General features: G+C 54.0%; 4 protein-coding genes and 1 long non-coding RNA gene across 6 annotated transcripts; 4 read left to right on the top strand and 1 right to left on the bottom strand.

Moving 5' to 3' along the window:
* Positions 1-139: 139 nt before the first annotated feature.
* On the bottom strand, positions 140-2,013 carry capslb (calcyphosine-like b). 2 transcript variants are annotated; one of them, XM_088392139.1, is made up of 5 exons: positions 1,935-2,013; positions 1,164-1,300; positions 780-957; positions 496-705; positions 140-371 (listed from the first exon to the last, which is right to left on the bottom strand). In XM_088392139.1, exons 1-5 carry the CDS (start codon positions 1,953-1,955, stop codon positions 270-272), a joined length of 648 nt encoding a protein of 215 aa, XP_088248265.1. In that variant the 5' UTR covers positions 1,956-2,013; the 3' UTR covers positions 140-269. The 2 variants fall into 2 exon arrangements, with proteins under 2 accessions (XP_088248265.1, XP_088248267.1); XM_088392141.1 differs by lacking the exon at positions 1,935-2,013 and adding an exon at positions 1,478-1,641.
* A 78-nt stretch (positions 2,014-2,091) lies between these two features.
* Positions 2,092-5,658, top strand: fktn (fukutin). The gene is made up of 10 exons (XM_088392098.1): positions 2,092-2,339; positions 2,760-2,819; positions 2,977-3,162; positions 3,233-3,379; positions 3,762-3,892; positions 3,966-4,098; positions 4,176-4,305; positions 4,405-4,538; positions 4,616-4,740; positions 4,803-5,658. Exons 1-10 carry the CDS (start codon positions 2,238-2,240, stop codon positions 5,014-5,016), a joined length of 1,362 nt encoding a protein of 453 aa, XP_088248224.1. The 5' UTR covers positions 2,092-2,237; the 3' UTR covers positions 5,017-5,658.
* atp6v1g1 (ATPase H+ transporting V1 subunit G1) lies at positions 5,465-6,951 on the top strand. The gene is made up of 3 exons (XM_088392150.1): positions 5,465-5,656; positions 6,334-6,434; positions 6,512-6,951. Exons 1-3 carry the CDS (start codon positions 5,575-5,577, stop codon positions 6,683-6,685), a joined length of 357 nt encoding a protein of 118 aa, XP_088248276.1. The 5' UTR covers positions 5,465-5,574; the 3' UTR covers positions 6,686-6,951.
* On the top strand, positions 5,663-6,139 carry LOC148389174 (uncharacterized). Its single transcript, XR_015861719.1, has 2 exons — positions 5,663-5,845; positions 5,945-6,139. It is a non-coding gene; the product is annotated as an uncharacterized LOC148389174 (long non-coding RNA).
* Positions 6,952-7,762: 811 nt separating the features above from the next.
* Positions 7,763-11,396, top strand: slc31a1 (solute carrier family 31 member 1). Its single transcript, XM_088392133.1, has 5 exons — positions 7,763-7,977; positions 9,576-9,721; positions 9,820-9,892; positions 9,971-10,139; positions 10,537-11,396. Exons 1-5 carry the CDS (start codon positions 7,767-7,769, stop codon positions 10,736-10,738), a joined length of 801 nt encoding a protein of 266 aa, XP_088248259.1. The 5' UTR covers positions 7,763-7,766; the 3' UTR covers positions 10,739-11,396.
* Positions 11,397-11,553: the final 157 nt, after the last annotated feature.

Genomic DNA, 11,553 nt, shown 5'->3' with positions numbered 1-11,553 from the left:
CGCCGTCCGTGCTTTCAAAATGGGATGACGCACGTCGCGGTTCGGTTTCCGCGACTCCCGAGGGACGCCGCTCGCCCGTCGACCGTATAACGACGGGCCGATCGTCTCGGCCGCCCGCCGCTGAATGCATTCCACTCACTGACTGCTTTCCACTTTATTTCTATGCGCAAATGCGCACGTAAGCGATGGCCGAGTGGGCAACGGTGACCTGCCTTGGCCGCCGGCCGGCTCCGCCCCGTCGTATTGCTGCGCCGCGATGGGTCACCATTTCAGAGCCTCCACGCGTTCCTCATCATCAGGACAAAGAAGGCGTCGTTGTCGATGGAGGCGCTGACGCCGCAGTAGTAGTTGACAAACTCCTCGTGCGTCACCTGCGTGAGGAAAACGGCCACGGCTCGTCAACTCAACTCAACTCGACCCGAGCTGACGTCGGGCCGAGCGTCGTCGCCGTGGCCTTCCTCCCCGGACGGCGTCTCACTCATCTGCGTTTTCTACCTTGCCGTCTTTGTCGTACGGCGAGTCAAAGTTGTCCAGAAAGGTCCTGAAGACCTGCTCCTCGCTCCATTCGCCGTTCTGGTACTTGGGGTGGCACTTGGGGTTGTAGACGCCCCTCAGGTCTTCTACGGTGATCACGCCGTCTTTGGTCTTGTCCAGTTTGTGGAAGGCCTGCATCACCACGTCTCTGCGGGCCTTGGACATGGCGGGCTGCCCCGGCACAGGTCACCGTCAATCGCCAGAGAGCGGACGTGGCGTCGGACGTGCTCGTGTAGCGCCTTTACCCGCAGCGTGACTAGGAACTCGTCAAAGTCGATGGTGCCGTTACCGTCGCGGTCAAAGCGCTGGAAGACGGCCGCCGCTTCCTCCTTGTCCATCGGGAGGCCGAAGTCATGGATGCCCTTGAGAAACTCCTTCAAGTCCAGCGACCGGTTGGCGTCGTCATCCATGATGCGGAACACTCTGGGGGACAAATGAAAGCAAAGCACTGGCACCCGACACGCGGGCAGAGGGTGTCCGCCCGTATGCTTCTCCATAGCAAAGCACGGCAAATTAGCCAACGACGTGGTCCAAACCGGTCTCGGCTTGACGGAATTGAACGGCTTCCAGACTAGATTGGTGCCGACTTGGCTCCGCTCTGCTCGTGCATCGCTCTCGAGTTCGCTCACCTTCCGAGACCTTTGATGCCAGCCGAGCCCCTGGCCAGACATTGGAGGCGGAGTCTCTCTAGCGGGTCGGAGCATGACGTCAGCTGCCGTTTGGCGTTGAGTGCCATCTCTCGGTCGTGTCTGGAAGTTCCTGCCATCTGTGACGCCACCACAATTAACGTCACGTTAACCCTGCATCCACGCCCACCACCCACATATGTAAATATATAACTAAACTAAAAACAAACAGAACAAAAAAACAGCCAGTTTTTTTTTTTCCCCCTTCCTTAGCAGTGTAAAACATTTAAGCGCTGTCATGTCCCGACTAGGCTCACCTGACCGGCTCAACACGCCGGAAGACCCTCCTGCCGAGAAAAAGCCTCCAACAATCCCAAAAGAAAATAAAATTAAAAAAAACCCACGACGAATGGTCACACGAAATGAGAGAACGTGCACTCCCGGAAACACCGCCATTGCCATGGGAACCTGCCCTTGGCAACCGCCTTCCTCACCTCCCAATTGGCTGCATTTCTGCTCTTCGGCGAATGAGCGCTGATTGGACAAAAAGACAGGCACACACGCTCTTGAAACTCTACTTTAAAACCATAATGCAGAAGTGTTTGCAAAACATTCATTCATCATCCGAACCGCTTATCCTCACGAGGGTTGCGTTTACTAATCTTTTATTTTTAGATTTGCAATAAATCACCTGGTCTAATATTAATGTCATTAATTAAGAACATTTTGGTATGTTTTAATTAATTTTAGGGGAGGGGGGATTAAAAAACATACCGTGAGTAGTTTCTGTTTCATTTGCTAATAAGAATAACTTGGAATGGAACTGCGACGTTTGATAATTGTCTCGTGAACGAGGAAGAAACCGGAAGCGATTTAGTCATCCTGTAGGTGGCGGTAATACATCATAAAGGTGTCTAATCCGCCATTTAGACCCTAAAGAAGAAGGAACCGGAAGCAGAAGTAACGGCTGAGAATTAAGATGGCGGCCGGTTGAATCCCTACAGCGAGTCGCACACTTTCTTGCTGCATTCGCAGCCAAAGCCGAACTGGAGTTCGGCGGACGGACATGCGGCGGGGATGCCTCGCGTGAACCGGACAGCGCTACTGTGGCTGCTCGTCGCGAGCAGCCTCGTCTTTCTACTCTTTCAACTCCGCCATTACCGGACCTACGTCAGCGAGGTCAGACGACGTCGTACAGTATCCTGAAAAGCTGTTTTGTTGTTTACGCGCATTAATTCAAGCTAGAGATTCGAACGTTGCAATTTGGAATCATTGTTGTTGTTAAAGGAAAAATACGTGTGTTCATGCATGTTATGTGCTTGCCGTCGCATCATTGGACCGTAACAAACGTCCGTAATAAACACTGAGCTCGCAAGACTAGTATTGTATTGTTTGAAAATGAGTGTATTCGACCAAATGCTAGCAGCTGCTTTCAGGATTGCCCATATCGCCGACTCTTTTTGAGCACTTTTGCTCAGTATACGGTTCGCAGAATATGGTCTTGTGTCAATCAATAGAAAGGGCGTCAGCAACGAAGAAATAGTGGGCGATCCACATCACGGGTGCCGGCCTCGTTGTGACAAGTGACGTCTTTTACAGGCTGGACCGCGCATCCTGAGACGTACGCCGGGTCACATGACCGCCAGCGACCTGCAGTGGGTGAGTAGGCATAGGACAGACGCGTTCATTTTGGGTTCCCCTGAGAGTCGTTCGATCGGTGTGAATAAGAAGCGCCGAAGGTGCTTTGCTGGCTAAATGTGCACTCGTGTGCTGTCCTGTGCTGTCCTGTGCTGTCCTGTGCTGTGCGCGTGCAAAGCAAAGCGTGAAGACCTTCCTGCGTCTGTCCCGGCGTTTCCGCCTGCCGCTGTTTCTGGCCGACCCGGCCTCGCTCGGGCTGCTGGCGCGGGGCGCCTCGCCGGAGCGCGAGGCTCACTGCGGCTTCTTGTGCGGCGGGCCGGGGGCGGCGTCCTTTGGCCTGCTGGCCAACACGTGGACCTACGACGTGAGTGCCGCGTCGCGCCGACACGCCCGCCACCTCCGTCGCCCCGACTCGCCCCTTCTCTTGTGGGCAGACCGCCTTCCTGTCGGCCGCCCAGGAGAAAGGCTTTGAGCTGCTGGAGGTGCGAGGCCCAGACCCCCGATTGGCCAGCTTGGACCTCTTGTCGGGCGAGGACATTCCCCTGCATCTCCTGCTCCGCCGGCATGGCTCCGTCATCCAGGTGGGCCAGACCAAACCTTTGCGGTCGGGCGGGCGGGCGTGTCATACTTGGTTGAGCGGCTCCCAGCGGCAACATTTCGCCCCCCGATTCATTAGTCGCGAGAAAGCCGTGTTTGGACTGGTGGGGCCGCATAGAACGAATTGGATGTCTTTGACTTTTGTTCCGAGAAGGCCTTGTTCGCCTTCGGCATCGAGACGAGGAGGGTCCATCCCAAAAGTGACTCGCGTGAGCGGCGCCGCCTCCCTCCCTCCCTCCCTCCCTCCCTCCCTCCCTCCCTCCCTCCCTCCCTCCCAGGGCCTTCCGCGATCGTTGGTGCGCTCTTGTATTTCTGTAGGTGCTCTTTCTAGACGAGCGCAGCGGCAAGTACTTGTTTTTCCTTTAGGTGCTCTTTCTGTACGAGCGCAGCGGCGAGTATTTGTGGCACGGGCCGCTGCGCCTCCATGCCCACGCGGACCGTGGCTTTGCGCCCTTCTCGCAGATGGCCTTTGGACGCCACGCCGGCGCCTATGACAGGTGAGCCCGGCCGGGACGGCGCCGAGCCTGCCCGCGACGGCCCGTGACGCCGCTCTGCTGCGCCCCCCCTCAGGCCGCAGCTGGTACTGACGGCGGTGGACGGTCTGGACGTCGCCGTCCCTCGCAACATCTCCGGCTTCCTGGCTCAGCATCGTCGCGCTCGCTTCCTGGAGTGCCCGTACCGGGATGCGCGGCGCTTCCTGCGGGTCCGACCTTTGACCTCTTGGTTCGCTCAGGCGATGCCGACAATGACGCGTGCGTGTTTGTGCACGCGCGTGCGCAGCTCTACCCCGACGACCCGTCTCCCGAGGCGCTGGATTTTCGTAGCAAAGCCAAGTCTCTGCTCGGAGTGGCGGCCAAAACCCTCGGGCGGCTGCACATCCCCTTCTGGATCAGCAGCGGAACCTGCTTAGGTAGCGAGACGCACGTAGCCCTCGATACGACGTGAACCGCGTGAATTGGTCGCGCACCTTGCGGAAGCGGTTAACATTGCGGCTGTGCCCCTCCCGCAGGCTGGTTCAGGCAGTGCGGCTTCATCACGTACAGCCGCGACGTGGACATCGGGATTTTCATCAGCGACTTCCGCCCTGACATGGTCGCGGCCTTCCTGGATGCCGGACTGTCACTCAAGCACAAGTTTGGCAAGGTGCCCCTTTTTTCACTTGATGACTTGTGTTTGGAAATGTCTCCGGTGCACACGTGGACGTTTCTTTTGGCGGCCAGGTGGAGGACAGCCTGGAATTGTCCTTTGTGAAGGATGGCGTGAAGCTGGACATCTTCTTCTTCTACCAGGACGGTGACCTGGTCTGGAACGGCGGCACGCAGGCCAAGAGCGGCAGAAAGTTCAAGTAGGTGGGCGGCGGCCGCGTTTGCGGCGGCCGCAGTGGTGACAGTTCTTCTGGCGGCGCAGGTATGTCTTCCCTCGCTTCTCGCTGTGCTGGGCCGAGCTGGCGGAGGTCCGAGTGGGAGTCCCTTGCGAGACGCTGGACTACGTGATGGCCAATTACGGCCCGGCGTGGCGCGTCCCGCAGAGGATGTGGGACTGGAAGTCGTCACCCAGCAACGTCCAAGAAAATGGGCGGTGGCCTCTGGCCCAGTGGGAGGAGCTAATTCAAGTGTATTGACACTGGAAATAAATTGAAAACACATACCCCCCCCCCAATCATTTTGAATAAAATCAGTCCGCTTTCAAGTGAAACTGCAGTCACAATTGAAGTCTGTTAAGGGAACATTTTGAGAGACGTTAGTACAATCGTGTATGTATCTAATTATAGTGTTACGGTTGGCTATGTGGGAATGAAGTGGAATCGCGCCCACTACTCGGGGCAATAGGGACCCTTAGTGTTGAGGCGGAAATGGGGGGGTCCCAAATCATCCACAAAATAATGCCGGGAAACATAAAATGGAAGTTTTCCATGAAATTCGCGGGTGAATGGGGGGGTTCAAAAAATGGAACCCCCGCCCAAAAATAATGAAACAAGAACCCGCGGGGAATTCATTTCTGTAGGCGCGTTGCAAAAATGGGGCGTGGCTACGAGACATCCGGGCCCTTGTGAGCGTCTCGTGACCGTTCACGTGACAGGCGTCGTGACGCGTATCAGCTGACTTGAGTGCATCGAGGACTTCGCTTAAGCTTCCAGTCCTGTGTCGTCGTCGTTAATTCGTCTCGTCTTCTTCCCACGATGGCAAGTCAGTCGCAGGGCATCCAGCAGCTGCTGCAGGCCGAGAAGAGAGCTGCCGAGAAAGTGGCCGAAGCCCGCAAACGTGAGTGGATCCAAGGCGAAACCTAAAGCAAACCACCTTAGCCAAAAGCTAAACCCGAGCCGCTGTACGGGCGGGGGGAGGCCGCGACGGAACGCAACGCAACGCAACGGGACGCTTCCATTCGTCCTTCGCGCGTAACAACAGCACCTACTAGACACGGACGGGACCTTTCGGGATGCATTTAATATTGTAATTTGGCACTATTTATTTGTTCGTTCAGCCAGTAGAGAGTGCAGTGCATTGGGTCACATGAGCCTGCTTCCTCTCTCTCTGTCGCTCCGGGTTTAGGCGCCGTGAAACGCGTCACCCACCCACCCATGCCAGCCAGCCAGCCACCGAGCTCCACCTGCTACAGTATTGAGTAGAATGAGGCGGATGTGCGAGTGCGTGGGGTGACGCTCAATTGAACCCAAGAGCGGCCACTTTACAATTTGACCCGAATCAAAGTGGCAAACAACGACTCGAGTCAGTTGTCTGCATTGTGAGTAATGCCGCTGAGAAATCAAAACAATATATGATAACAAATCATTCCATTTGTATGGTGCTTTTATGTAGATCACGCAAGCATTTCGAAATTAGATTGGAAAGTGGCACGTAGCTCAGTGTAACACTGTCATCTTCGCAAGAAGTGAAAAGTATGTTGCATTAAAACTCCCGTCACAATGATGTCATCACAGGTAAAAACCGCCGTCTGAAGCAAGCCAAAGAAGAGGCTCAAGCTGAGATTGAACAATACCGGCTGCAGCGAGACAAAGAGTTTAAGACCAAAGAGGCGGCGGTGAGGACGCACCCGACCGACAGTTGACATTTTGCTTTGTTCTGCGCGACCACAGCTGAGCATGTGCTTGTGTCCAGGCGCTGGGTTCCCACGGCAACAGCGCGGTGGAGGTGGACCGCGACACGGCAGAGCGCATGGGCCGCATCCAGGCCAGTTACCGTGGCAACCGCGACTCGGTGCTGGGTGACCTCCTGCGCCGCGTGTGTGACATCAAGCCCGAGTTTCACGCCAATTATCGCGTGGCCGGTTAATGCGTTAGCCTCGCTAGCATAGTGCTCCTTCCTACGTGTTGCTTGCTGTTTATGTTCATTTTAGTCTGAAGTGGTATTTCCCAAACATGTCCAATTAAGTTATTTGTTCCTTTTTGTCTCTGCTCTCTCCCGATTGGCTGCTGATTGGAGCCTTTTATTGTGAAAGTGATGTTCTCCTCCACGGCTCAAAGTGACTTCCTGTATGCGTGCCCATGTTGAGGTGTAAATAAATATGAACCGGCTCACATTGCGGTGCTGAAACAAAAGTGAAGCAGAGACAAATCATTCGACGCTCTTGAGCATCAAGCAAAAGTGAGCATCCCCCCCCCCCCCCCCCCTCCATTGTCATTGACGGACGGAGTGAGCTACAAAAATGTAAGTGCACAGCGTGTATGCCTGACAGCGTATGTTTACCGTCCCCTCCAACTAGCTCTGCTCCAACGGCGGGCGGGCGGGCGGGCGGGCGAGCGAGCGATCCTCAGCCTTTCCACATTCAAACGATACGCTCAAATGAGTCGCGAGACACCGAGGGGGGGGGCGAGACCGGCTCGACGACGACATTTCCGCTGTACACGAGGAGTGTACGGTGTAATGCCTTTCCTTTCTTGCCAGCTGCGTCGGCGCCATATAGTACGTTTCCGAGCCCAAAGCAATGGCCAGGATTGAAAAAGACTACAGAAAAAAGAAATGGAGTCTTGAATATTGCTTGGGCTCTCTTGACAAGCACCAACTGTGTTCTTGCCACCAGGGGAAAGAAGTCTCCTGCCATTAAACGTCACTGTGTTCACTTGCCAATCTTACTTTCGTTTTCACGGGGCGACATGTAACTTTGGCGTGTTGCCTATTTGTTTGCAAGCTGGCTAGCTCCAGGTTGTGGAGCGCGATCGCAAAGTGCCGCCGCCACCGCCAATCCGTCGCTGTGACAACCGTCGTCGTTAAAATCCCTCCGAACCAAATGAAGTCACGTGATTTGGCCAAAGCCACTCGGCGACGTGGCTCCGCTCATGACGGGGGGGGGGGGCATTATTCGTCTTCCGATTGGTCCATTTATCTGTCGGGCCCCTCCTGTCCGCCCTGCGCGATGACGTCACAGGCGGAAGCGGCCCCTCGGTCCTCAGCGAGCGAGCGAGCGAGTACAACCGACCGACCGACCGACGACGCTCATAACTCCTTCGGTCGCATCACGGTCCTTTTGGCCACTTTTGCTTGTATTCCTTTTCTCCAAAACGCAACGCTCCCTTTTTGTGTACTTCGTCGCAGAATTCGGAAAAGAAATCCCGGAAGCCTTGCAGGTAGGTCAGTGGAGTTTGTGTTCGTGTCAGTGACCTCTGCACGCTTACGTCGTGTTTGTTGTGTGTGTGACTGACTGACTGACTGACTAGTTGAGTACAGGTTAGTTTGTCCACTTTGGCCAATTTTGCATTCGCGTTAGCCTGTTTTCATGAGTCCAGAAGTCGTCAAAGTTCGCATCGGTGACGTCACGGACGGATCCGTTTTTATTCGTAGAGCCCTGCATCAAGTGCGATAAAACATAGCGGGGAAATTGAGAACAGATTCTCATGTCAAATCCCGAAATCTGAAGCAAAACAAGCAAACAAACAAACAAAACGTGTGATCATCTGAAAAACACAGAAAGCAATCTGGACGGTTCGTGTTGGATGTTAAATATGGGGTTTGAAAACAATAGAAACGACTAAGACAGCCAAGTAAAAATAGCCATTTAATATCTCGGAAACCTAAATATGGTTTAAGTCAATAAAAAACAAAAACAAAAAAAACCTGGAGCCTTCAGTTTTCCATCTTCTCACATTGACCAAAAATGCAAATATAGATGTGTTTATAGGTTCGACAAATATTTAGAATTTTAGATACGATGTGATCTTACAGCCATTGTTCTATTGTATCGAATCATCAAAGAAACAGCTGACTGCCTCAAAGAACCCGATGACTTGCTGACATCACTTCCTGCCACCTGAAACACCAACTGTAAGCATTTTGAGAGAGAGGTTAAAGGTTGATGCAGGAACACGAAGTGCACCTAAAGGTCAAAGGTAGGATGGCAGGCGGATGACTCATTCAGATAAAAGGGGGGATTTTTTTTTTTTTTTTTTTTCCTTGGCGCATTGTCTACATGAAATAAGTGACCGATTCTCCAAAGAGCCTTTGAATGCCAAGATACGCACGGGCGCGGCCTCTGCCTCGTCCCAATAAAGGACGATTTTGTGCTTACGGCGCTTCTCGGCTACAGGGAGGCGTGCTCTTCTCTTAACGAGCTTTGATAAGATCGGCGGTCGCCCGCTTTTTGCCCGGGGCCGCTCGGCCAATCGGATTACGGCCGAGCGCCTGCGCCGGGTCGCTGAAGATGCGGCGGCGTCGTCATCTTCAATCGTCATGGCGACGAGGGCCGGGACGACGATGAGGGCCTCTGCTTGGCTGCTGGAAGTAAAGTTAATTTGGACTTGCGCCTCATTTGAATTTGTTTTTCCCAGCCAGCCGGCTGGCCGGCCGGTCGCCCATCGATCCGCACGTTGTCGGCGCGTTCCCGTTTCTACTTTCCTGCTGGGCCTGCTTCGGTGACTTTCTTGCCTTTTCAAAGTTTATCCTCGGCTGACGTAGACCGGACCGCTCTGTGGAGACCTGACTCAGTGGTCTTTGATACAGGTCAAAGACTAGACGGGAGTGAACTCTACTAAACTGGGCGAGCGAGACTAGCTTGTACTAGACGTGCGTGACTTGACAGACAGGACTAATCTTGGCTCGGCTGGCTCGAGTCACGGATCGGACCGCCTAAAGGTCAAAACAGGACCAGACTGGAGGACTGCACTGAAGTGGACTTGGATTCGAGTGTAAAGGTGTTGAAGTCCAGTTGTGCGCCTGCGTGTCGTGTCAGTCATGAACCACAGCTCGATGCAGATGAACCACGACGACCACGCTCAACACGTCCACCACCACCACGCCATGGCGACCACGCCCGCCAGCGGACATGACCACGGAGGCGGCGCTGCCGGAGGGGGTCACGGGGGACACGGAGGCATGGTAGGGAGCGCCTGTGCCCACACGCTAGCTAGCGTGCTCTTTGTTAGCCTCCCCAACACTCAGCACGTGCTAACCCTCGCGCGCCGGCGCTTGCCTAGGCGATGACCTTCTACTTTGGCTACGAGAAGGTGGAGCTGCTCTTCAGCGGACTTCTCATCAACTCTGTCGGAGGTGAGCGTCACGCTGCTTTGACTCCTCCTCTTTTTCCTGGCTCCATTCGACTCCACCGGTCTTGTGCCCTCCAATCAGAGATGGTGAGCGCCTGCGTCGGCGTGTTCCTCTTGGCCGTCCTGTACGAGGGTCTGAAGATGGGCCGTGAGACGCTGCTGCGGCGCAGTCAGGTCAACGTGCGCTACAACTGCATGCCGCTGCCCGGCGCCGACGGCACCGTACTCATGGAGACGCACAAGACTGTCGGGTATGTTAGTAGCGTGACACTCGTCAATGCTAAAGTTCCAACAATCCAAACAAAAGACAAAGATAATCACAAGACTTTTGTCTCGCCTGCCCCGTCCGTCCGTCCGTCCGTTTGTGTAAGGCTCGGTGCACGGGAAAAGATGATGATTATTAGTTTTTCTTTTGGGTGGTACGACACTCCCATAATATCAACCCAGAGCGCCGCCGCACACTTTTGGATTCTCGAAACAACACCCCCGGGGAAGGACTCGAAGACATGCGACGATTCGTCCAATTATCTGCGTCCATGGCTTAACTTGTCTTTGCCGATTGAATGGCTGAGGAGTAGTCCAGGTTCTTATGTTCAATTACAAAGACGTACGCTGTCAGCAACGAGTGGCATCTTGTTGTGTTATCAGGCAGAGGATGCTAAGCCCCTCGCACTTCCTGCAGACGCTGCTGCACATCATCCAGGTGGTGGTCAGCTACCTCCTCATGTTGGTCTTCATGACGTACAACGCCTACCTGTGCATGGCGGTGGCGGCGGGCGCGGGCGCCGGCTACTTCCTGTTTAGCTGGCGCAAGGCGGTGGTTGTGGACATCACGGAGCACTGTCATTAGCGCTCCTCGTCATCGTCGCCGCCGCCGCCGCTTCTTGTCATCGGGTTGCTTAGCCGGCGGCGGCGGTGGCGGCTACGCTAGCAAACTCGGTCGTCAGACGGTGAGCGCGCAGACCTCGGGGAGATGGCAGGTGTGGTGGAAGCAACGGCGTGGGAAGTGCACCTTGTAGCTTGATTTGCACGCCCCAGTCGGTCACTAATTTACAAACATTTTGAGGAGAAGCGTACACGCTGGAGTCAGTGGTTAATTATGTCAAGTAAGAGTGTTTTGTTAAATGTGTTTCTTCTTTTGCTCTCTGGTGCCATGACAGACGCTATTGCTAACTAGTTGATCATAGCAAGTGACCATTACATATTTTATCTATTTGTTTAGCGGCTTTGATACAATCAGACGGAGTCATCTTTCATTTATTGTTTTTAATGTAGTATGTCGCAAATCCACAGTGTTTACTTTTTAGAGGTCGTGAAAGGTTGAACGGGCCTTAAAAAAAACACGCCGCCTTAACTTGGCCAACGAGGGAGTCTCGATTTTGTTACGTGTTTGTCGTTCGACAGATGCGACTCACATTGCCTTGTTGTCGAAAGAAAGGACCAAACAGACGTGAATGAGAAAAAAATGCTGGAATCACTCAAACGAATAAAGTTTGTAAGTGTCATCATTCCGCCTGCATTCCTGCATCAAAATCCCATTTAAATGATTTTCCCTTCATTTTGATACATTGACGGGAGTCAGCTGGCGGCATGGAGCAAGAAGGATCGCCAGTGACCGGAGCAAATGGAGAGAACTCGTCACCCAATGTTCCAATAGGAACTAAC

Source organism: Syngnathus floridae, chromosome 12 (genome assembly GCF_059516105.1).
Source record: "Syngnathus floridae isolate MCC-2025c chromosome 12, RoL_Sflo_1.0, whole genome shotgun sequence".
Classification (NCBI taxonomy): Eukaryota; Metazoa; Chordata; class Actinopteri; order Syngnathiformes; family Syngnathidae; genus Syngnathus; species Syngnathus floridae.
Note: the sequence above shows the minus strand (reverse complement) of the source record. Positions and strands in the feature narration are given on the sequence as shown.